At 34.7% G+C, this 27,143-nt stretch overlaps 2 protein-coding genes across 4 annotated transcripts in view; one reads left to right on the forward strand and one right to left on the reverse strand.

Moving 5' to 3' along the window:
- On the reverse strand, positions 1-13,812 carry LOC146145189 (prestin-like). 2 transcript variants are annotated; one of them, XM_083390404.1, is made up of 15 exons: positions 13,684-13,812; positions 13,239-13,402; positions 12,875-12,985; positions 11,645-11,797; positions 11,227-11,312; positions 8,706-8,870; positions 8,434-8,537; positions 7,272-7,406; positions 6,940-7,087; positions 6,246-6,359; positions 4,893-5,066; positions 3,483-3,659; positions 2,854-2,986; positions 2,106-2,614; positions 1-1,593 (listed from the first exon to the last, which is right to left on the reverse strand). In XM_083390404.1, exons 1-15 carry the CDS (start codon positions 13,782-13,784, stop codon positions 1,393-1,395), a joined length of 2,475 nt encoding a protein of 824 aa, XP_083246530.1. In that variant the 5' UTR covers positions 13,785-13,812; the 3' UTR covers positions 1-1,392. The 2 variants fall into 2 exon arrangements, with proteins under 2 accessions (XP_083246530.1, XP_083246532.1); XM_083390406.1 differs by lacking the exons at positions 13,239-13,402; positions 13,684-13,812 and having other exon boundaries at positions 12,869-12,974.
- The window catches only part of LOC146145190 (prestin-like), a 24,139-nt gene continuing 8,254 nt past the window's right edge, over positions 11,259-27,143 (forward strand). The window contains exons 1-6 of one of the 2 annotated variants that reach the window (XM_083390408.1): positions 11,259-11,364; positions 24,623-24,825; positions 25,113-25,244; positions 25,778-25,935; positions 26,310-26,471; positions 26,942-27,106. In XM_083390408.1, the coding sequence (XP_083246534.1) occupies positions 24,663-24,825; positions 25,113-25,244; positions 25,778-25,935; positions 26,310-26,471; positions 26,942-27,106 (780 nt within the window). In that variant the 5' untranslated portion in view covers positions 11,259-11,364; positions 24,623-24,662. Of the gene's footprint in view, positions 11,365-22,043; positions 22,891-24,622; positions 24,826-25,112; positions 25,245-25,777; positions 25,936-26,309; positions 26,472-26,941; positions 27,107-27,143 lie in introns of those variants that run through there. The other variant, XM_083390407.1, reaches the window with a different exon arrangement.

The raw sequence follows: 27,143 nt of genomic DNA on the forward strand, positions 1-27,143 counted from the left end.
TAACCCAGAGAAATAATATAATTTTATTTAATGCATTGTTAACGTTATGAAAAATAACGACAAATGCAAAGAAACTGTGGTAAGGAGTATTAAAACAAAAAACAAATTAAAAAAAGATACGTCGATCATGCAACTAAATATTGACCAGTCGGCATGAAAGCTTTGCAAAGGTTTCAAATATCTAACAAGACATGTAAAGCAATAATCGCAGTAGTTCACAGCCGATATTAAAATTTCCAATTTAGAAGGCAAAAAGCAAACACCTTTACAATGCAATAGTTTCGAAGCTGCTACTTCTATCAAACAACGAATTTGGAATCATTTGATGATTTACACAGTTGTTAGGCAAGTAGGTTTTCCTACATGGACCACAAATAATTACAACGACAGTATTCAGTTAGTGTTTCACAATTAACAATATTGTATTGCACGATTCTATCTCGCAACAGCAAAAATAGAATGGAGTCGGCCAAGTTATTGAAACTTGGGAAATTATTACACCGTGCGATAATACCGTGACATATTCTTAACCGGTCAAGGTAAAAATAATGACGCCACGTGGACGCCACTCAGCAATTACTAAAACATGTTAAAAGCGAGGGCTAAATGACACGAGAGAACCGATTGGATCTTCATTTGTTTCCGTACAATGAGAAAATAAATGGTAATGAATCGGTGAAATGCGGAACTAGATCCTTGGCGCAATCGACATAACAATGATTAAACACGTGATTGAAACTGTTGACAGTAAATATAAGTAAAAAGAAAAAAATACGTAAAATGTGCTCACAATGTTTGACAAGTGGAAAGGAGTTTGAAACTACAGTATAATAAAAGCAGTTAACTCAAAAAGGGAAAGTGGTTTCTATATTGTTTTCTCATAAAACTAACATCAATGATCAACAACGCATCATGAAAGTGTTTGCAATATTAAGCAGAGTTGAGGCGAATCACAAGCTTCAGAAAACATAGGTGGGCATACGATGATTACGGCAATAAAATTATTACAAACTTAACGTCAGTACATTCAACGTTATGATTGAGATTATTAAAATGTAAAAAAAGTTAATTATACGTAACACACTGGATCAGTTTAATTAGTCTATTGGGTATACACCTGGAGTATACATACAAAAATCACTTTTAACAAACAACAAATATGGGTCGTAACAATGCCTGCACATGACTGGCAAAATCTCCGAACGAACTCATAGGGTTCAAATAGTAAGTTTCTGAGCGTGGCGCTTGGGTCGAAAATTAGACAACTGCAAGCGCCGCGCTTTGGTTAAGCCTGTTCTGTTCCAATGGTTAAGAAAATGGCAATTATTAGGTAAAATGACCTTACCAAACACAAATATGAGGAAATTGGCTGGAGACAAAACGAAACTTTCATTAGTATGACCTTGTCGGAAAACGCTTGCGTTTGGCCGCCTCTACTGCTAAACGGACACTGGGAGAAACAGTTACGTGATTATCGTCTTGGTCCTCCTCACGTGACGCGATCACGCCCACTTTAATAAGCTTGTCCATGATTTCCGGCTGCAACGAGGCAAGATAGACGCGCAGGTTGTTGGCCTTGAAGTCCTTGCAGATCTGAAACATGGGAATTGTGGATGCCAATGCGAAGTATTTATTTAGAACTGTTGCGCAATTGGATGTTTACCTACTATACAGAATATACTCAGATTTTCACATTTTTATAACAAGCCTTAATCTTAATACTCAGAAAATCCACATACTGTTTAAACAATGTTTAAATGATAACACTGAACGAATTGTACTACTCTTGTGGCATTGAATTCCTATTCGTCATTTTCATGGCAAACCACAACAGACAGGGTGACGCAACTACTAGCAAATCGACCCGTTAAAATATTTTCCCAATATTTGGGTGTTACGTATCATCGGAGATGAGTACTGATGACATATATAAGCGACATGCAGCAAAGTAACGCTACATCGGCAAAGTAACGTTATATGTTAATAAACGTAATTTAGGCGTATTCTTTACATTGTAGTGCGGTACGTGCAGTCGTGCAGCAATATATATCACGGCAAAATACGCAGCAGTTTACTTTTCTACAAAACACGGGTCCAACTCTCACCTGACTGACTGTTTCCATTCCCATTAAGTCGATGAAAGTCCACCCTGAGCAATCGAAGATTATCGTGTGGAAGTAATGCTTCGGGTTGAAACTCAAACGCTCCGGGCTGCCGCGCTTCAGCAAGCTTTTCCCGGCGCTGTTCGTGCCGCTGAAGTGTACGTCACGCGTCTGCATGTCCATCACGATCGCCGAATCGTTCTCGCCGTCACGTGAGCATCCGGGAGCGGTCGTGAGTGAGTTCGTGGTGTCGCTTTCGTGATCTTTCGCGGATTCGTCAGCAATGACGGCGACTGGCGTGTTTGCCTCGTCATCGTGACGAAAGGAGCTTGACGACGGGACGCTTTCCTCTTTGGTGTCGTCACTTGCCGATTCCGTGACGTCAGGTCTGAGGTGGGGCTTTCTCTTGATGACGTCAACAGTCAGTAAACCATCGTCTTGGTCAGACGGCTCGGTCATCGAATCATCGTCATCGCGGTCGGTGTGATGTAACAAAGACAGAAGATGTTCCTCTAGAAAATCAAAATCAAAATCAAACTTAAAACCTTTTTTTTCATTTTTGGAATTAAGTAAGAAAATTTTGATTGGGTGACGTACAGCCAGTATTTTTAATGTAAAAAAAATTAATTGTAGAATTTAAAAGCCTGGTAAAATAGATTAAAAACATTCAATGATTTTAAGGCTATACAGAACGACCCTCCAACGAGATAACAGGCATTCAATTTAGTGACTACACATATAAGATAACTACCAGAATTCTGATGTGACTCGCAAGTTTTCTTCACAAACATAGCTTCATTGCTAAGGGCTTGCAAGGCGTTGACGTTTCCGAAGAAAGGAGATTGTGGAAAACGGACAATCTTTATTCCAGGTACTTCTTGGGCCTAGCGACAAGAAAACAGGGGAGGTTACAAAATCATAAAGGGATTATCAATATCAATGTATTAAAATGACTAAACTGCCGGTAAAGTACAATAGAAAACAATACAAAAAAACAACAACAAAAAACAGGAAAAGGAGGTAATGTTACAGGCAGTTAGGACTTGGTGAATAAACATGTCACAGTGAATAGGTTATATCAATTAGCTCTGATTAAAAATGTTATTTTTACGCTTCGGTTGTTGACCTATATCTAAAACATACAGTACACCTGTAGTCCGGTAGGTATATGTGCTCCAAGAACTTGAAATTTAACTTAAAAGTCAACGTGATATAGGCGGAATATTTATGATTTCCAAAATATTATTTTTTTACTGACACAAACAGAAAAGAGAATAAAAGGATTAGTGAACACTGTCAGAAGCGTTAATAGGAAGTTTCACAGAAGGCCGGTTCCTGCCACGCGACGAACAAACGACGAAACGTAATGAAGCAACTAACCTTGCCGAACTTCTCGATGTCTCTGTAGATTTCAGTTTTGCCTAGGCCCCCTCGAACAGTGATTTTTGGCTTGTAGACGCTCAACACGACGGTGACGAGCAGCCCCAGGACACCCACAGCCAGTCCCAGGTCAACACCCAGCAGGGTGACCGCGGTAAAGGTGACCAGCCACACAACCTAATGCAAGAAATATCAAGGGTGTAAAGACTAGGATTTATATAAAATTTTATATATTATGGCTCAATTGGAAGTGATTAATATGTTTTGTATGCAATAAAAAAACAGTCGGTATATTTAGGAAACGTTTAACATATTGAGGTTACGTTTAGGCGTCCATCTTGTTCGGGGCCTTGCCATTTTCGCCTTTTGTCAATAATAATAAAAAAGCAAGGATATTTTGTAAAATAAACAGTGAGTGTGTCCTGGGCTCCTGGTACATGTTTACCCTATTAAACAAAAAACATGTAGAGAACAGGGGTAAGAAGTGATAATTTCTTTTGCTTACGTTTTGTAGACTTTTTCAACTTTCAACGTTGAAATTTGTACAAAATTGCAAATAATCATGATAAGTCAGCAAAACAGATTTGGCCAGTGCAAAAAAATTGTCACGTCTTAACAAAGTTGCAAGTGTAGTAAGAGTCGCGTCTATACGAAGGAAGTAGTAAGTTATTTATCTGAGTAGTTCGAATGACATTCACTTCCATCCGTATCAAATTATACTTCCATCCGCATAAAATATCCATATTAATTACACGAAACACTATGACTAAAGATTTATGTGATACAAAGGCGATTGCAACAACAAGTTTTATAAATATTAAACGCATTTAAAAATCCGACCATAATAAAAATAACTATCGATTTTTATTGAACAGCTGCTCGAAAATTTAGAACCAAATTACGAAAAATATTTGCAAAAATAAAAATTAAAAATACAGGAATGCTCATTAACCTGATGTAAGTTTCACCACAGTACGAACAACATCGCTTGGCAAAACGGAGTGACTTCCGTTTACCACGTTATTCGACACGTGTAGAATAAGTAAGGAAGTTGTTTAAGGTTTACTGCGTTGGGACCGGGAAAAATGGCACAATCTCTTAGTCCATAAAATCACAATAACGACACCATAAAAAAGTGGAAGCCTGTAACTTTCTGTACAAATTTTAGACAATGGTCATTTAAATGTCATTAAAAAACCTTAAATTGGGACAAAGCTGCTTTACAAAACCGTTAATGATAAGAATATTATTCGCCTTTGCGATTGCACAACGTCGATAAAAAAGCAAAATTAATATACAAATCAGCTAATGATAAATCATTAGATTACATTTATTAAACTTGTTTATTGCGCAGCCATTTTAAAAGGCTACATAGCTTATTGTGTACATTCGAAACACATTTATACTCACAAAATCGGGTTTGGACAACGACCAAAGACGCGGAAGCAACAAAAATTGCTTCATAAGACTCCTGATGTTGATTGCGATGATAGCCGAGAGGCAAGCCTTGGGCAGCGCGTACAGATATTGACCAATCAGGAGCAGTACCAACAGGATGACGATGGACGATACCACGTCAGAAAACTGCGCCAAAACACGTTGCGTATTACAAATGCTATTTCGATGACGTATTTCATTTAATAGGTTGTTCAGTTTAAACAAACATATTCGAGCCGGCGCAATACTGCATCTCTCAACCTATTTAGGGCCGAGTAACGAGCAACTTTGTCTAGCCAAGTGGTTCCTAAACTTTTTAAATAAGCATTGCGGCCCCTTGTTAATTGTTCAGTGATTCATGGGATTATAAAGTTATCATCCCTATTATAAAAAAATGAAATAGAAATAGGAATAAAGAGTAAACATTACTACAAAAATAATCAGGTTGAATTAATAAAAAAAAACGTTGTATAAAACCTTCTACAGGCTCGCTCACTTGCTTTGGCTCAATCAAGTATCTGTTTTGGGTTAAGTTTTAAGGCAATGAACTTTTTTTTGTCGGGCTTACTAAAACTACTTTACGGATCTTTTATGAAAAAAAGACAACATTTTTAAAAGTAGGTCCTAAACTATATCGTGGCGCCTAAACTCACACACATTTTTGTCATTATTGTCGTAAACTTCCAGTAAGAGGCATACAATATTGCAATTTAAACAGTGGAATAATCTTGTCCGAAAAATGATCACGAGTTCACCACAATACATATAATACGGAATTTACATTGTGTTATCAATAGGTTTGATTCGTGTTGAAAGACAGAGCACAGTTAAAGTACTTACAATATGATATTAGTCTAACAGTAAAACAACACAAATGGTGACGTCACGATGTACTATACATCACATGCATCATGTCTACCATTTGTTTATCGTCACTATGTAAAAACGTGCCTTAATTTCCGTCATTTAACTCGCAATAGAACAGGCACATGCGTGAAATAAAAAGAGAATAGTAAGCAAAAGTTTCATTAATCAACACTTAAGTTTGCAGTATAATATGGTATAGATGCAATAAGCCATTATAATTTAAACGATATTGAATCGTAAATAGTTTGCACAACAAAAGATTGCATCTTATTAAAAACAAACTGATAGGACATTCTAAAATTAATTTGAAGGGCACCAACCGCTAAATACCACATGCAAATTCGACGAAAGCATGATACGGCTATTTATTATAGTCGATTCGCCATTGTTGTATATTTAAATGTTGCGACAAAGCTTAGGTAAACTTATAAACTTAGCAAAACGAACCAAACTACCAACCTGAGTTTTCGTCCCGCTGCTCTCTTTAACAGTGCTGCGCGCAAGTGCAGCTGAACAGGCGTGGCCTTGGAACATCCCACAGGTCAGCTGCGATACCCCAAGTGCAAATAGCTCCTGCAAAAAACGGAAAACTTACAAAATGTTGTGGTTCTGTATACATCGGGGTCATCTTAGAGCCGCGCGCTAACGCAAAGTAACAACCGTGCTTAGTGGATCGTTGTCTATACACAGATATTATTTACATTACAGCACTACTGACAGCAAAAGCACAGTCTAGTTTCTATTTGAAACTAAATGATTAAAAAAACGCTTCCATGACACTATTTAACTGGTAAACACTCGTAGAAAAGTTGTTACTGTATTTCATTGGAACTTTTAAAATGTTACATAAATACATCTTGACATTCATTCCAATGCAGTTTTAGACGAATTAAAAAAAAGAAAGGAGTCAAATCGAATAGCAGTTTATAACACCGTGACACTGCTAAGCTGGACGGACGTCTTTCGATACGTAACGACAGTTTATAAACAAAAAAAAGCGGATAGCATGGGCGATTAGACTCTTACAGAGATTAATCATAAAATAAATGAGTTGATAAGATCGCGATCGGACTCTTGTGAACTTATTACTTCGCCTTAAGTTGCAAGTAGCTAGATTCGCGCTAGCTGATGCGCCCGACGGCTGTTATTTTACCTGATTGGGCTTGACCTTGTAACCGTGCTTTTTGGCGAAAAGCTTTCCGATTGACACCGAAATGGCGAATGACACGATGGCGATTGAAAAGGCGTCAGTGACCAAGTCGCCCCACAGCGAAGGGTTCGGTATCATCGGAGCGGGAAGGCTAAAAATATCATAAGAATTATTCGGTCTGAGATAAATATTTTTAAAATAATACATGGTCATATGTCAATTAGAGGTTACAAAATGCCCGTTAAAAAAACAATATATGTTTTTTAAATTATTATGCAGGGCTAGTTCCTAATCATGTATGCAACATATCAATGCAAGCGGTATTCGCGACTTACCCAGAAGGAATAGTTCCGACTATATCAATCCCGTACTTGCCATTAAGGTCCACGGATGCCGACACAGCCGTTCCAATCACAACCACCACGAGTTCGATGGGAATCGGGATGCTGTGCAGTTTCTCCTTGTATATTCTGGAGAAAAATGTGCAAAAATATTGAATTTTGCTCGGTCGATTAATTTGCAGAAACACCTACTTTAATAATAACGGTCTAGTCCGATCGCGAATAAATTTAAGCAACATGCTTTTGCATTCAGTGCCAATGTTTTTAGTGACAAATAACAAGAAAATGCCAAGTAAAAAAAATACTTAACAGCGGTATATTCAAAAGTTATACTGTTACAAGGTAGACTGAAGGTTTATGACAGAGTACACCTGCCGTTCTTTTTGCGCGGGTTAATCCGGGCTCAATGCTAAGATTGGAGGTTACTCAAGTTCACAAAAAAATAACAATTTTCGTATCAATCAAACGGAATGACGCATTCGGTCAAGAGGACAAAAATCACGCTGTGTTTTGAGGACAAACATTATGAAAACGAACCTCCATCAACCTAAAGTTGTCCCCTGGCGTTTTAAGAGGCGGTGAATTAAAAAGAATACAATATTGCCATTTTCAGAAACCTTTTACTTAGTAGCTTAGAAGGCATCAAAGTTAAATTTTGATCAACTGGCATTCATATTGAAATATAAGGACATTACATATAGTTTGTCTTTGTATTTTTGACTATGCGGTCACCACTGAGGTTTTATGCAACAAGTAAAAGATCTGGATGATATTCACACTTCTATTACGATGCGTTTTAGCAAATACATAAGCCATATTAAGTAAAATAAAGCTTGGTGTTGTTTTTAACCAGATTAGATATTCGTTGACTTTACTATATATAAATTGAAATTATCTATATGTTTTTAAAAATTTAATTTGAAATACGTTTTTCAACAGAATGAATTATAATGATCATTAAAAAACAAGCTATTGTTGTTTATTATAACTCTAAATTAAATAGGGGAATTGAGTCATTATAAGTTTTTCACATAAAAAAATTCAGTTTGTTAAAAAAGACAGTATTATTGTCAAAAAAGAGCTTTGGATTCTATAATGGGCAACAAGAAAATAATTTTGTGAACTATAAAGTTAAAAAGTTAAATAAAAGTCTTACTCATTGATCAATTTAACAGGATAAAGTATGACAAGACTAATAACAGACAAAACCACTTCAGCTACATTTGTTTCTTCTATTCGCTTGAACAGTTCAATGTATGTCTGTAAAAAAACAATTTTTTTAGAGCTGTTTATTTAAATCAATTAATACCAAGACAATAAACAGAAAGAGTAAATCAAATGTGGTGTGATTTTAAAAGTTTTAAGCGAAAATTACATTGCACACTCGAATGAAATAAAATGCTAGCATTACTACAAATAAAAATATACCTTGAAAAGTGCAAATGGTGCTGCTTGTCTTGGTAATTGAATGCCAAAAAAATACTTGACCTGTGCTGTAAGCACAAACAGAGCTGCACCAGTTGTGAAGCCTGATATAAGGGGTTCGGACAGAAAAACAGTGACGAAACCAAGTTTACAAATACCCATGCCAATCTAGAAAAATAAAAACAATATGGTGTTTTAATATAAAACTACAAATGATTTTATTTAAACCTGGAGTGGTAAAAAAGAAAGCAAAAGGTCGCACATAAAAAATAATTAACAACAGAAAACATTACCGTGTAAAACCAAAACATATAAAAAAGATTTATTTATCAAATGTTAATTAGATTTCTTAAATAAAAAAATAAATAAATATAGATATACATGTATGAATATGTAAACTATGACATAATAACAACGAAAATATTTTAAGTTAAACCTACTTTAGCAATTTAGACAATGTTAATCATGATCTTGTGACAAGAATAACAAGAAATATTAAAAATATATGGTTCAACATGTTTAAAACACAATCCAATTATATAAATATTTTAATTTGTTTATACAAGAATAGTAAAACAACACTCCTATAATGCCACCAGTTTTTATTGAAATTCTATTATTAATAAAACAATATTATCATATCTAATGTGGAGAAAATATTCACGCCTGACGCACTCCTATTGCAATTGTTGGTTTACATCAACCGCAGAATTACAAGGTATGGTCCTTGACAGCAAAATGCCAACAGCAAGTATGTTGGGACATCCCCTTAGCAACAGCTATGAGGATTTCGTAATTGGGATAACAACTCTATCAAGAGCAGTCCTAAATAATGTTGAGGACACATTTGAAAGGTGAGCACAATGACATTTGAAAGGTGAGTACAATGTTGCATGTTAGAACAGGGCAAAAACAGCCATATGACACTGGCTTTTAAACAGAAATAAAAATATACATGTGATATAAAATTGTGCAGTAGTTTGTTGATTTAAAAAATACAATATTAAAATTATGTATTTGAGTACCAAAAAAATTATAATTAATCTGTATCTGGCAAATAGTTTAAAATCCACCAACAAAGTGTAGTGGGCAGCAAATAGATAAATATAGCCTGCATTTGACACTGGTATGTAAATTGACAGTTGGCTATATACAGAAAACTTAAAACATTGACATCATGTTGTGAAACCATCATAGGTCAGACGGACATGTAGATGGCATGTATTGTTATTTAGGCTGTGCTATTAGGTTGTATAGAAGACAAATAGGTCTGAAGTGGGTAACAGTAAAAAGGAAGAGTTTCTGCAATTTAGGCAGTAACAGATGTATTTTGTTTTCTATTGGGAATTCAATAATAGGAGTTGTAAAATCTAAAACTAATTATAATTTAATAAACAAGTTTTGTAAAACAGTTATACAGGATAGTAAAAGATATGCCAAAACAAACCAGTCCAAGTCATTTTGAATGTATGATAATACAAATAGCTTCTTTTTAATTCAATAAAGTTAGAAATGTAGTTTATGTAAGGCAATAATTGGTTTTGTTTAAAAAAGTATGTTCCTGTTGAGAGATCAGACAAAATGCAATATACCACCAACTGATTTGTCCAAGATTAGCCCAATCTTGAAAAGGATTGTCATTATGGGCTTTGTCTTAGAAGGCTACTGACAACAGCATGGATAAATTACAAAAGAGAACAGATAAACTAGAAGGCTATATATTGGGGAATGGTGATGTATTGCCTTTCACAAAGCACCAGCGCACGGGGAGTTAAGTTGTGAGTTATTTACAGTTTGTTAAACCAGGAGTTGACTGTATTCATAACTGTAGGAATGGCAATTATCAGAAATGTATTTTATAGAAGAATATCATATCATTTGAAAGATTGGTGTGCCACAAGTACATAAGCTTTTAGTCCAGAGTATCACAAGAACTGATATAATGGTGCTTGATAAAGAATTGCAAAGCCAAAAAGGTTGAGTAGTCACATCAACTGAACATGATACAAGTTTGAATTAAAATGTCTTAATCAAGATAATGTGAATCTACTTGACCTTTTCAGCTTTCCAATTCTTTATCAAGCTACATTGCAGATATATATTTGTTATAAAATGTCAGTATTAAGATTTTCTATAATGTACTGTGTTAATAAATGGTGCAAGGTAATCTTACTTCCACTTAAATTAAAAGGTTACTTGATGGTAACAGTTAAACATTTTTTTGAAAAGAATATGCTTTTTTTAACTGATTTAAGTACAATTGAATATTGAAAAACAAACTATAGTAGTCCAATTACAAGTATGTTACATATAAAATAGTAATCAACCATAAGGAAATCATGAAAATCGATATTTGAATAAAACAGGCAACTGTGCGATTAGCAAATCAGCAGCCTCATGCAATTACACTCCCACAATGATATGACATCATAGAACACTGAAATCATATGATGCATTGAAGCCTATTGTGACATAACAGTTCTTAGTGTGGACAGGCTTATTTAAAAAATACATTTATACTTACTTGTAGTATACCAATAAGAAGAGTGAGTGATACAACTATTGATAAGTTGTAGGAAATTTCTGATAAACCGTTGGCATCTGTGGATACTGAGTATAAAGAAGAAATTGTTAAAGAAGGAAACATTTTGATAAATTCCAGGTAAACTATAATATAAATTTAGTGCTATTTAAATATAGTACAGGCTTTATTAGTCATTCTTTGTAATGCAGGTCAAATGTATTATTGTTTCATTAAAGTTGTATGATTTTACGACCTGTTAGCTAATAGGATATTTTCTTTATGATTTATATCCTTGCAACATTTTATTTTTTAACTCAATTAACTGAGAACAATTTACTAATATATTATATTTGTTTAAATTACAAGTTGAAAAATTTAAAAATTGTGTGAAAAAAATGTTCTTGAATATAATATTTACCTGTAGAAAGGCTATCACTTGTAGTGATGCTAACAGCGGTGGACATAGGAGGCATTGTTTGAGATGAGTTGGTTGCCAAGGCAGTAAAGGGGTGGGTTCCTAGGTATTTCTCAAGGGCTGAACCCAACATTAGACTAATGACTGCGAATGTTCCTATAGTATAACATAAAATTTGCTGCTATTGCACTGCTTGCCTTTAGCTGCTAATAAACATCATGAAATTTTAAATAGAATGAGACCAATATTAAATTTTTAACTGATTACTATATTGTACAATACACAATTATTAAATAAAAGCCAACCAATGCAAAGTTATAAATTTTTAACAAACCACAAGTACAATATGTATACATTACAACTATATTTCAAATTGTTATCAAATTTTCAAAAATTCTATAAAATGAACAACATGGGTGATTAATGTGAGTTTATTTAGAAATAAATAGGGAAACAAGTAATATTACATGGTGCGGGGAGTTGAAGTAGATGAAAAAAGCAACAACAGTGGGTAGTTGTAGGCCACTTTAGATAATGACAAAAAGTTTTTTTATCATTAATCAAAATATTTCTTTTTGTCAGAGTGTATGTCGGCAACTGTGGACCACAGTCCAAATGTGGGCCTTTGAGTCATTTTTAGTAGGCCATGGGCTATTTTTTAATATTTCAGTTTTGTCATGCAGTTCCGGGCCGTGTGATAGCCGTACCATACGTTCACTGTACTGTATTTTTTACATTGGGTGGCTAAGAATTTTTTTTTTTGCTCACTGTTACATCATGCGTGACCAGCTATGCCCCCCCAAATAAAACTATAGTTTTATCTAAGTAACTATGTAAATAAATTTTTTTTATGCTCCATGGAAACTTAGTCAGTTTTTAATAATTTATTTCAGTCCAAGTCTTCCAAACAAAAAAATCCTGAATCCGCCCCTGAAACTTAGTGGGCCTTTCAATAGCTATTGAAAGAGCATTTTTGGCTGCAATGAAAAAAGTTTGCAGACCCCTACCCTATAGTGTTGTTTTTGCGTATCATTTCTTCCTAATGAGATAACATAAAAAAGCTATGATTTTATTTTATTTGTAGAGGGCAGCAGTAGCAAAAGTATGCAGAAATGCAAAGATATTTTAAATTCAACCCAATGTGCCCTTAAATATCACATAATTCCTTGACTTTCATCTATTCTAAAGAGACTGAACGGTTGTCAATGTAGTTTATGTATAACTCACACTAACCAACAGATACATGTCGACTTGTGCCAAGAAATGTGTAAGTGATAGGAGCAAAAAATGCAACATACATTCCATTAATTGGCTGCAATCCAGCAAGCTGCCCATAAGCCAGACCTAAAAATAAAAACAAAAAAATTATTTACAAATAATATATAAGCCTATTATTCTAAACTGTCCAAATCTCAGAGGTCACATGGAAGTAAGTTTAAAATTTTGTTTATCTTGTATTTTATTCATATTGGTGAAAACCTTTACACAAATAGATCTGCAGTATCAGTTCTCAAAAATAGCAAAACCTTTCATTAAACACTTTTATATATTTTTATTTTTAACTTGGTTGTTACATCAGGAAAAAGTTAAGACTTACTTTGTGGTATTCTTACAATGGCTGTTGTAATTCCTCCAATTAAATCACCTGGTAGGTATTGTTTTATCTTGTAATTAGGCAACCAGGTTAAAATTGGAAAGAATGACAGCAGAAAATTGCCACAGCATTTTTTATTGCATTTTATTCCGTCTTTAATTCTGGTGCTGTAGAAAAAGCATGTATATAAGATTGTGAAAATAAATATGTGAAAAGAATACAATTGTATAAATTTGCAAAACGTTTGCATCTAATAAGATTTGAATAACTTTTTAAGCATACTGACTATTAATAGGCTATATAGCCTTATTGGTATAAGATAAAGGTAAATGTTTACACTTGTAACACATGAAACCAAAAAAACAAAATACCACATGTTAGGGTAAAAGTTATAAATAACTTGATAAACAATTTTTACAAACCTATATATTTCCTATGTAAACAGTACCTTAACTTTGTTTTTGGTGCTCGGTGATAATCATATACCCGTCGAAAATCAAACTCAGTGAGTGTGTCGTCATAACTCATTGGTGAAATTAATGTTTTCATAACAGAATAAAACAGCTAAAAGCTAAATACTAAAAACATATTGAATAAAATGTATTAAAGGTTATTTTATTTCTGCAATGCAAATTATTACACTTCATAATGTATATAAAAACAACAAAATTTGTACCAAAGCTATCACTTCTGCCAGGTAAAGACTTTGAGAACGACTGACTTCGACTAATACACAAAAACTAAGGTGATTAGATTAGAAAATTTAACTTGAGCACCCAAATTGTACATACTTTGCATCAAACCTTCTAACACAACCTAATCTAACTATTCTGAAGGCAAATTCTTTTTATACAGATCTTTCCAAATCATGGTAAACATACAATAATTTTAATAGACTGTTGCTGTCAGCCATTTGTTTACACCTGAAAATATTTTTATTATATATATATTCAGAGTAATCTATGTAAAAGCATCAGATTTGCAACTTGGAAAAAATATTAATATACAGCCAGCAAACAATAAAAAATAAAACACAGGTGCAAAACACGGTGATAAACATGGTCAAGCCCCATGACAACAAACATTTTTTATTGTTTGGCTGCATAAATATATATTGTTAAGTTGCAAATTCAATGCCCTGACAAAGAATACCTGAATAGGTCATCAAAACATTCCAGTCTGCATTGTCTGAGACTTTACACAGACATCTGGGGTGTGAAGCGCCAAATTATCAGTGTGCAAATAAAGTTTTGTGCACACCTGAAGTTTGGGAATATAGCACAACTCAACTTTTTTTCAAGATTTAGGTGTGCAAGTTACTAATGCGAGTATGTACATCAATTCCTATCAAACAAATTTCGGGTGTGCTTGCCACAGAATGCAGACCAGGAAACATATAAAAAAATATTAGTTGGACAAACGATTTTATAATTGAAACAACTTGCTGTGTAATCACCTTAAAGATTAAAACAATCCCAAGTAAAACCAATGGGCGCTCTTTCACTATTGTACGTAAAAATTAATAAAAATTTATTTTTCTTTAAATGCCGCTTACCACAACGCATATTGTTTGGGTTTGGGTGTGGGTTAGCGTTTGGTTGAGGGTGGGTCAAGTTATTATTATTAATAAACATAATATTACTTGACCCACCCTCAACCAAACGCTAACCCGCACCCTAACCCAAACAATATGCGTTGTGGTAAGCGGTATTATTATTTTTTTTTTTTTGCATAACTTTTCACGTACAATAGTGAAAGAGCGCCAACCAATGCAATACACTACATTACTAATGCTTAAATTAAAATCTGGCATTACACAAAACAGGAATCTTTAATGTATAGCTGCTATTGCCAATCAACTCTGCGATAAAAAGTTGAAAAATAAACACACCGGTGTATAACAAAACTTGTGTTTAGGGAGACACAACAAACGAACCAAAATATTAAGTTTGCAAGTGAAATATTGTAGTTCATGTTAAACTGTTCTTTAGTAGCTTTTTATAATATATGAAACATTGCCATACTTATGCAAGCCGGTGTTGCTTTTTCGTCATATTTGTTTCACATTACTATACCACAAATCGTTTTCTGAAGATCCTGCTCTGTATAACCTTGACAATCTTCAGCTAAACGCTTATTAAAATCCTATGTCAAAATTCACGCTTATATCTAGAACCGGCATGTTTAAATTTTCAAACGATAAACAACCACAAAGCCCATGGCGATTCATCATCGTTGTTATGCAAAACGTCACAGTTGCGTCATTTGCCTTCGGCGTTGCATCACAAAGATCGGAAACAACTAGCTCGCGCGTCGGACAAGCTTGGTTGATAACAGCTGGCTTCACATCCGTGACACAAACGACTTTGAGTTGTTGACACATGCTGACGCAGCTGTTTTTTTGTCTTTTTTAGTTTTTATTAGCAACCGCATACCACAAATTTAAGCGTTTTGTCCAAACCTTTTACGACATAATATAATGGTTTTAAAAAAAGTGCGTATAACAAACTTCTTAAAAGGTCTCAGAAATAATTTTTACCGATCTTTGTTGTCCTCCATGGATCCTGTACAGTAGTGAAGTGGTCAGAATTTGTAGAAAGTTATACGTTTAAACCAGGGAGTCGAACCGGAACCGAACCGGAACTTTATGAACCGGTTTTGGGTCAATTTTTCCCGAACCGTAACCGAACCTGAACCGTTTTTTGCAAGGTTTTAAGGAGCCGAACCGGAACTGAACCGAATAATTTGAAAGAACCTGAACCATAACCGAACCCGAACCTGTAAACAAAAGCGGTTCACTCCAGCATGACGTCACAACTTTATGTTACGCCATGTTCGATATTTTATGGGAAAGTTTTTATGCCATGTTCGAAATTTTGTGAAAAAAATATTAATATTAATAAATAAAACGTGGATTTTTTATTTTTCAGATATTTGAATAATGAGTGGCTGTCTTTTTAAAACGTCACGTAACTTAGATTAAATGACTTATAATTCAAATATTTACACATTTTTAGATTTAACGCAACTTATATTGTATCCGAACCGGAACAGTATAAACCGGTTTTGAAATAACAATGGTCGAACCGGAACTTTTAAATTGCTCGAAACCTAAACCGGAACTGAACCGGATTCCGTAAAAATCCTTAAACCCGAACCGAACCTGAACCGGAAAAGTCAAACGGTTCGACTCCCTGGTTTAAACTCATATGTGTAGTGTCTATCCCAGTAGTTCTCATTTTTTTTTACATTCCTCCCTTACAAGCCCAAACACTTGTCAATACCTCCCTAGAAAAAACACGAAGTATTCTAACTTTTATTATTTAGTATTTCGATTTACCTTGCTGACAGAAAATCAAATCTACAGAAAAGAATCGACAAAATTAAAAAAAATATATACATAAAATGCAATAGATACATCTGCGTCAAAAGCCAAGGCTAATTGTTACAAAATTTGGATGTGCTAATCGTCTAAAATTTGAATTTGTTTAAACGTATGACGTAACTAAAATGGCCTGTATGGATGTAGCCTATATTATGGCTGTACATGCGAAGAAAGAATAGACTAATCACTAATATATAACTGAAAAAAACAATATACTTAGAATAGGACCTAATGGACTTTTTAAAATGTTAATCATAAAAGTAAAAAACTTTTCATTACATATAACCAATTAAATAACTTCCTTTTTATCCATTTTTCCTCCCAATTCCTCCCTGGAACAAATTTCCTCCCCTAATTCAAAAATTTCCCCTAAGGGAGCCAAGTGACGCCTTTTGATAACTACTGGTCTATCCAATCTCGCTGAAAAATATATTTTCGTTTTTCAACAAAATGTTTTTCTCGTTTCGTCTATGGGTCCACATTGTTATCTTAATTGTCAATGTGGTCAACGGTAAAATAAGCAACGCCTTATCTGAAATAGATGAACCGGCTATATTTTGAACGAACAACGGGACGCAGATCTGTTTGCTTTTCACAGCAAAATTGGGTTTTATAAAGACACAATATACAGCCCCACGCAAAATCCCACTAGAGGCAATTCATTGAAGCAGTGATAAGCAAACTTTTCTGTCGAGGCAATAAATACTTTTAAAAATGTTATTAAAGGCCCAGTACGTGAAATCACTACGACAACAGGGCGGATCTAGGACGAAAACTGAAAACAATATTAAATTGCTTGCGGCCCAATAAAAATTGTTAAAAGCTCTTACCCGATCCATTAGAAATTAGTGCAGTTCTAAGCAAGGAGGTTCAAGCAAAACCACAAAGGTTTTTGCTTGAATCTTACGATATGGAGAAGAGATCAACAACTAGCAATGTTGGAGCAGGCTTAGATCCCAAAATTAACAAAAATAGTAATAATATTATTATTATTTCATCAATTAAGCAAGGAGGTCTACGACATTCAATGCATCCAAAGGAACAAAATGTCTGACTTTTAGTCTTGAGGTCTTCTTGGACAATGTACTAATTTGACTTAACAAATCTGCACAAGAAGAATAAATTTAATATTACTTGACCCACTCGAACCCAAACGCTAACCAGCACCCTTACTCAATACATAAATGACAAGATAAATAGCGCTTTAGGAGATCCCGAAACATCAATGTGTGACGTAACAATCCTATGTACCCTGGACGACAAAAAAGCCTACCTGAGTTTGGGCTTTTTCCCCAGTGTTCAAATAAATATTTAATTACCTCACATTATTTAGCTTAGGGTTCGGGTTCAGGTAGGTCGAGTATTAGTAATTCTATTTCATTTTTTTATCTTTAGTGGATTTTCAGCGAATATTTTTAATTTCTCCATGCCAGGAGTTTACCTAAAGGTCCAAATTAGTGCTTTGCCACGACCTCAAGGTCTAAAAGTCAGACTTTTCTGCCATTGGATGACCTAATTGTCGTAGTCCTTTTTGCTTAGAACTGCACTACCTTCTAACGGATCGGGTGTCCGTGAAACAAACGACTTTTAGTTGTTGAATCTGCTGACGCAGATGTTCATTTGTCTTTTTTATTTTTATTAGCATCCGCATACTACAAATTTAGGCGTTTATCAAACCGCACAAACTTTTTACGACATAATATATTGGTTTTAAAATAAGCGTGCAGTATACCAAACTTCGGTCTCAAAAATAATTTCTACCGATCTCTATAGTCCTTAACTGGGCCTCCATGGACCCCGTACAGTAATGTTTATCAAAGTGGTCAGAATTTTGTTTCAAGTTATACGTCCTAGGCCAGCGGTTCTTAACCAATGGGTAATTTTACCCACGTGTGGGTAATTTCAGGATAGCAGGTGGGTAATCAGCTGAACCAAAGTATTTAAAATTGGTTGTAACAAACAATGTCACAGCTGTAAGTGGTAAGTTGCTTTGTTACTTAAACTTTTTTTTTAAATTGTGAGTCCTTTTAAAACAGTGCTTCTCAACCTATGGGTCGCGACCCAAAATTGGGTCGCTGTTTGATTTGGTTGGGTCGCCGACCGCAGTAGCTCCCATGTTTATATCAATTGAGATTGGTTCTGAGCAAAATTTCTCAATTAAGAAATTTAAGGAAGCAATACAAATAATGTCTTATAATAATAATTACTACAATTCGAAATTTTTTACGCTAATGCCTATTTTTTATTCGCTAACAAGAAGCTAGTTTTTATTTCGCTTACAAGAAAAAAAAAATGGGTCGCCAAAGCTTAGTTGTCAGACTTACGCTTAATATTTGGGTCGCCGCGAAAAAAGGTTGAGAAGCACTGTTTTAAAACAACCAAACAAGCACAAGGATTGTTTATCAATTTTACAATTGTTGCGTCATAGTGATCATTTTTTCCGGTTTTACCTATTTTATTTTTATGTGACGTAATAATAACATTTTTCTTATATCCGCTAAGGTCTAGCCTAGCTATTTTTTCATATTCAGTTTGCTGTTAGTGTTTATTTTTGAAGGTATTTTTGGTGGAGTTGTTTGGAGTAGTATACAGTAGCTATATAAGTGTGCATTTAGAGTTAGTGTTGAGACGAGTGAGCTATAATTTGTTGAATAACGCTGTTTTATATTTTTAGTATGGCAAAAAATAAAATTAGAATTTGGGTATTGGGACTTTGATCTGGACAGAAATGGGTAATAAGGGAAAAAAGGTTAAGAACCCCTGTCCTAGGCTACTCTTAGGAAGCCCAACTCTACCACAAGTTATTTCGAGTAAATACCTTTAAATTCAAGCAATTACAGAGATTTTACTCAGATAAGATTTTCAGGGTCTGGCTTGTAGATGGATTTTCCTTCGTTTTTTAAGGTTTAATCAAAAAAGCTAAAATACTGTAATTACCTGACGTTGACTTTCGCGAAGGGCAGGTCTCTTACGTTGATTTGTTTTAGGCGTCCGACGCGTCATTTTTTACATCATAACATCTTCCCGTGCCAGAGTTTCACGTATTTCTTTCTCATATTAAAACTTAAAACCGCTTTTTTACAAAAATAAATACGTTATTTGCACATAAAAAACATTTGTTTATTTAATCAATCAAACCATTCATCATAATTGAAAAATGTATCTTTACAATCGTTTGTTTTTAGCCAAACTCTAAATCTAAAGATTGGCCTTAAGCTGTGTAGTAGGAATGCGCATTACTGCATCTAGGTGTCCGTTGGTGAGCTACTTTTGCTTCATGTTTTTTCACACCAAGCTATACGTTAATGCTAGCCTCCTACAACGAATAATGTTATAATATCAGAAGTAATTGTTAGTTATCGTGATGTAAAAAAATTAGTGTTTTATGATCGTCATATAAAAAAATTAGTGTTTTATGACAATTGGCTGAATAACAATTTAAGTATTTTGGGGGGCTTGCGTGCCATTTTTTATTAGGTCGCGTGCCACATTTGTGCCGTGTGTTGGACACTCCTGGTTTAAACCATTTATCTTGTAAAAATGCACGACAAGCACAACCGCTTCGTTAAACAATTAGATTATGCAGATGAGCGACAAGTTCACGTTTTAATCATCGAGAAGCAGGTATACCGTATGCCTCATTGTGTAGTTTAAACAAACGGACAAGTACGGCGCGCATATAAGTAAGCCTTGTTCAGGTTTTCAATTATAGATATATACCTAACAAATACAATCAACTTGTTGTCTAAATTGGCCACATTGGTGGATTCAACTATCTGCAAAGCAAACTTTTATTTACTTTATCAATCAGTTGGTTTTTAATATGTTGTCCAATTTCTATGAAGCGTCTACGAATGTTGTCAGCCGAGTCTGGTATTCCTTTTAATTCATCAGCTGTGCATAATCTATAGCTAATAGCAATAGCACAGGTTTTACGAATTTGTCGTCAATGATGTGCGGATTTTTATTTTTGGGTCTAAATGTGCCACTTTAAAGGATATGTTTTTTAAGATTTTTCTGAAGTTGGGAAGAACGTTTATGATTTTCATTTCACACGACCATTCGTTTTCTAGGCGACGAAAAAAAAGCATCGGTGTGTCTAAATATTAAAGACGCCGTTCTTTAAAACAGTGGTTCTCAACCTGAGGCTGGGGTCCGCTCCCCTTTAGATACTCGCAAGGCAGTTTGTAGGGACCTCGAAGGAAATTCTGTGTCTATGATGCTGTTAATCGGAAAGTACGCTCTTCTCAACGTATATATGCATTGTTATGCACAGTTAACGATTTGCCTTTAATTGTATGGGAATAAATTATTGTTGTAAAATCACCTTTTTGTTCTGCTGATTGTCCTTCATTTTTTATTGCACCGTGAATCATCTTAAAAGTTACCAGGGGACCGCCACGTATTTTTTGGATAAAGATTTGGAACCACGGCTCTTGTTTGCAAGAACTTCAGTGGAATTAAAACATCGATGGCACATCGTTAATAAAAATACACGTGAAACTAAATTTGATGAATTCATTACATCTTTCTTAATTTTATTGACCGCTAATTTTAAGTTTTCTTCAGCTTTTTAGCTTTTCATCGGCTTCTTAACATGTTTTCTAAATAGAATAAAAGTCCTTCCTTTAGTTCGATAAAATACTTCTTTTTTTAATTAGCTATTTGTTTTGCAAACCTGGGTAAAGTTAGCTTAGTGTGCAACTGTGCTGTCACAAACAAACATTAATAATGTGCCTAAAATTATATTAATGCGACAAATATCAGGTTTATTCTAACTTAGATCACAAAACAGCGAAAAAAGTGTCGTTCTATAAACACATTTCAATTTTTGCGACCCATAAAGAAATGTTTTGCGGCCCAAATGTTTGAGTGTTAAGTTTTAAAAGGTTGGGAACTATTGTATATGGATTTTTTAATATATTCAGCACGTGTCTCCAACCATTTCTTCTTCCAAAAAAGCTTGGTGACGGACTTCCATTCCTTATGTCCCTGTTGAATGGTTCACCTTGAATATTTTTGACGAATTTGCCTATATCTATATAATATAGAAAAAATGCAAACGCAAATGCAAATATCTCAAAAATCGGATTTGAAATAAAATAAGCAGTATTAGAAATTAGCGTCATGGTATTTTAATACCAACTGCATTGTTAAAATTCGTTTCTTCTATTGTCCTTAAATCACAAAATTTGTATTCACAAAATTTGTATTGTATTCCTGGAAGCGCGTTAACACAACTCCAGAGTAAAATCCTATTTCCCATAAAGTCATAATATTTTAATGTGGTACGCGGATAACACCAAATAACACACAAAAATAAGGTAGACAAAAGGAAATGCCGGCGTTTACCACTGGTTGGTTTTCACAGACAGTTTCATATACACACAAGGATAAAGGGAGACAGTTAATTACTGTATTATGATCTTAGTGATGTTTTTTTTATAGAAGAGCTACAACCCTTACAAAATGTCACCCGTAGCTGTAAGTTTATAGTTTGGGAACACTGTCAATTCGATAAACCTGATGAATCTAAATAACAGTAAGCCAAAAACCCTGCAAAGCGCAAAATATCGCGTACTTTTTTAATCAAAGTACACCGAAAAAATCAATCATGGATTAGTTTATAATTTTTTCAACAGATCTCCCACGCTGGTGCTATCATGATCTCGCAGACATAGTTTACCCATTTTATTCATGGGTGACCGACGTCCAGTGCGACAAAATGTCATGTTGTCTGAAGCGACTATAGTATGACGCTGAGCGTAAGATTCGTGCATGTACAACGGCTTGTAGCTACGAGTTATTTGCAACAAACTTTAGTCAAGTAAACTACAATTAAACTAAACTTTAGTCAGGTGATTACACCAGTCTGAAATAAGACAGAACTAGGTGAAAAACTGTTGTACATTCGAGAGTAACTGGTTCAGGGTTTTTCAATGTCAGGTAAAACATTTTATGGCGGGTTGCTTTGACTTAGCACTACGTTATAAAACATGTTAAATAAATTACCACCAAAAACGATATGTCTTAAATGTTTTCTTTTTTTAACGTACTTCCAACAAAGTTTGTTGTCGTTAAAACTCCATAAGCAACTTATCTTAGCGCTACCACGGTCAGTTACTGTAAACGATAAAACGTTTATCACAAAGCGTGACGGTAACAAAATAGAGGTAACCTGATCTAAAAAATTTTGCGAAGCATTGCGTAAGACGGTAAAAGCAAGTTTGCGCGATCAGCTTTGGGTTTTGCGTTCGTAAACGCTACGAGGTAAGGTAACAAGTATATGATATTTGTATAAATGTATCTACAATTCCTTTACGTTATCAAATATCGATGTTTGCCAAATAAGTTTGACAGGGAGTTGGGCGACAATGTGACAACACAGCAATTATAATATTTTCGGGATAAATTCGACTCACTTTACTAGTGTGGGCAACCTTTCGGCATGCACAAACTGGAAATAGCTGAGAGTTTGAAAGGCAGTTAAATTTGTTTATTTTGGTGTTTAAAACATTGGTATAGAATGTAACTTTCGCAGCGCAACCAATTGCTGAGGGGCTCCAAAATTTAGTTATTTTAGGTTGAGAAGTAAATTTAACGGTTTACTTATTTACTAAAAGAAATGTGACTTCCAACTGAAACCTAATAATTGTGAAAGGCTTGTTTTACTATATTATGCTAGACAAGTCGTAATTATACAGAAAATGCGTGGTTGCATATCTTTTTTATATCTTTTGAAAGAGCAATCAGCCTTAATTACACCATTGAAATCGCAATGTTAATAGAGTACAATTATGTTGCACTGTATACTTTCTAACGGTCGACTAGGTTCATTTGATTGGTACAGGTTTCAAAACATGACAGAACAAATTGTGAGATATAAAGCGACCGAATTTGTTTTTTTGTACAAGGTTGACGTATTTTTTAACGACGGACATATTTTGAAACAACATCTTCGCCTCAACTTAGACCAGGGGTCGGGAACCTTTTTAGCTAAGGAAGCCATATAAGCCAAATATTTTTGGTTGTATTTCCATGAGAGCCATATATTACTTTTTGAACATCTAGTTATAGCTTGGCAAAAAAAGTATAAAATGAGCTGTGCCGTTTATTTTGTTCTCATTTAAAGGACAGAACATGCTGTGCACCAAAAATAAATTAGCGAGGTTTGCGCAACTTTGATTACGGAGTTCCGTTGAAAGAATAGGGCCTTTTGGATATTAAAAGATTTCTTTAAACGGGACAACAGTCTCGAAAAACAAATGGGATCCACGCGAAGCGCCGAAAATTTGCTATTATGTGAGTTAAAAACGAAAAACTACAGTAAAGTCCGGAAAGCGGTTGTGGCCGCGTGCAGTTTTATTTGAGATCATGCTGAGAAATGATAGCTTACATTTTTTTTTCATAGGTTCCCGACCCCTGACTTAAAAAGTGTCATGTTTGTGGCCAATTAATAGAACAGGGGGTCCAAGCTCAGACCATCAACAGAACATTGTTTAATTTAACCAGTACCAATAGAGGGTTTACTCAAAGATAACTGATCATAACTGCCATCGAGTTTAAATTTATTTGGTTGTGAATATAATTGTTTTCTCACAAAATATTAAATAAGTCACTTAACTGGTGCGGAATGAGGGATTTGGCAAGAAATACATCCTACTTTTAAGTATCTTTTAACCCGTTTCGCGGTAAGGAACGGTGCGTTCCATGGCAAATTATAAATTGATTACGTTTTGTGATTTTGCCATTGTATGACAGATAGACAAGATAAAGGTAATGTTTGCTATTTTGCCTGCAATTTTATCACTTGTTTTTGTGCATACTTACTTCTGTGGGTTCATGGGCCCTCACAAGTTTTTGCCGAATACACGTTGATAAATATGTTTGCATCGACCAATGTGAGAAACGTAACCAACGATATCAAACACGAATTAATATAATGTGTTGGTCAGTTTCTTTGTTGCCGAATTATAGTATTTGATATTTTTATGCTTTGCAGGAGTCCATGACAGAACGTAATTTGAGAGCGACTTCTAGAAATGTCATCGGAAAGTAGCCTCAGTGAGATTGTAATACGAGGCGATGAGGTGGATGAAATCTACACGGAAGATCAATTAACCGCCCGATATGGGATTAAAAAGAAACATAAAACCACTGGAGAAAAAGTCAAGGCGCAAATAAAGAAGTTGTGCCCATGTTCAAGTGAGATATATTTTGCATATAAGTGTTATACCTTGGTAATAAGGCCGATGACGGATTTCTCGAAAAATAAAGTAGTACATAAATTAAAAATTAAAACGACTCTTTTAAAGATGGTGATTATGTAATTGTTACCGATAAACACAATCGGAAAACAAGAATCCTGGTTTAAGAGGTAGTTATCTTTTACGAAAACAAATATTTTCCATTAATTATTAGGCGGTATTTAGAAATCTTTGTAATTATACCACAACAAAGAAATCTTAAAACAAATACTTGCATTCAATTAGCGTCAAAAGTACTCGAAGGCGTTCAATCTACTTTGCCAATAACAAAATGGATACACAAGTACAAGATCAAGCAATATCTGATAGGCGACATAGTAGCTGGCATTACAGTCGGAGTGGTACATTTGCCGCAAGGTAAGTTTTAAAAGGCATAAACTGCGAAATAATTTATATCTTAAACGAGCAAAAATAAAAAAAGAGTTTCTCCTATATCTTAAAAATAAGAAAAGAGTTTCTTCTCTTTCATATTGCTATGAGCTCGACATAACCCATACGAAGCGGTATTGCACATAAACTTGTTTTTAAGGGTATTTTTTAACGAAAAAATGTAAAAATCGCTCTTGTGTACATTGTCCGTTTACTCATTTTTAACCGAGTTTAACCACGGCGTGCCATTCATACCAGCACCTGCTACTCTGGGTTGCAATCTTACGAAAACATTGGCAACAAAAAAGCTAAACAAGTCTTAAAATTAATGTCTCCTGTATGTAGTACCTCCATAGGAAAACTGGAAAGCATTGCAACAAACTTTTCTTGTGAATATTTCTTGTAAAAATGTGATACAGGAAAAACATCTGTGTTTTATTTCTTAAAGGTTTTAGCATAAGTCTCAACTACGCGGCTATGTAACAAACATAAATTACATTTTTAACCGCATTTTTTTGCAGGTCTTGCCTATAGTCTACTAGCGTCCCTACCGCCCGTCACTGGACTCTACGTTTCATTTTTCCCGGTTCTTGCTTACATCATATTCGGTACGTCACGTCATATCTCCATAGGAACATTTGCGGTGATCAGTCTGATGATTGGAGCAATCCTGGACGAGGTCTGTAAAAATATTTATTTTCAGCAACAGCAAATGTTCAAATATTTAGCAAAAAAATATGCAGGAAATATTTATGAAGTCATTGTCGTCATTTACAAGGACGAGGAGATATTTTTATATTATTATACATTCACCATTTTCAGCAGGAGTTTTGAATACTGTAACTAAAATGGTATAATATATATTTTTATACTGTTGGAATATCATTAAAAAAACAAGCAATGTTATTACAATTTTCACTAAACGTAATGTAACAGTAAAGCGAATACGCTTGCTACACGCACAGCCAAAGTTTCGTTTTTCCTTGGCTCAGCGGCCTTCGAACGAAACCTTAGATCGCCCTAAATACCATGTTTGCGTCCTTCGATATTTAGCTTGTTTCACCATCGTACTGCGGGGACAACATCGTACAAACCACAACATTTACTGTTGACAACGTTACATCTTCTAGCAGCGGCGTCAACTGTGAGGACATCTACAACCAAAGAAAAATCCAGTTCGCTGTTGCGCTTTCTGCCGCTGTTGCAATTATTTATGTGAGAAATTTGTATGATGCACGTTCGTAAAAAGGGGCTAGTCAGGGTAATTATATGTTAAAGCTATCGTTGTTTATAGGTTGTAACAGTAACTGTTTTACGTATAATAAATTAGGGTTTAAAGTTTAAACCAATATTTCATCAATAAAAACTTATAAGTGGTTCACACCAACGTAATTTTTTTTTATCATGAACCAATAGATAGGGGACTTCGGGGTGAATGAATGGAATACGTATTTTGTTGTTTGTACACATAGCAAACACAAAAAAATATACCAGAAACACAATCAATTGTTAATACAAAGCTTTCCACCATCTTTGCTGTATATATGAAGTAGTTCGTATGGCAATACATAGCCAAAGTATATATTGTATAACTTTATTCGATAAGTGCCGTTTAAAAACAGATTAACATTTCAGGCATGTTTCGCAAAGATATTTAATAAAGCTAACCATTTTTATTTTAACAGTTCATCATGTACATACTACGACTTGGCATTGTTACGGTCTATATGTCAAGCCACATGATATCAGCATTCACGTGCGGTGCCGCCTTTCATGTTATGACGTCACAAGTGCCAAAACTTTTTGGTCTGGACATACCGCGAAAGTCAGGGCCACTTGCATTTATATACGTAAGAAAATAAACGATACATATAGTAAACCATATTG

Source organism: Ascidiella aspersa, chromosome 5, assembly GCF_963924565.1.
Source record: "Ascidiella aspersa chromosome 5, kaAscAspe10.2, whole genome shotgun sequence".
Classification (NCBI taxonomy): Eukaryota; Metazoa; Chordata; class Ascidiacea; order Phlebobranchia; family Ascidiidae; genus Ascidiella; species Ascidiella aspersa.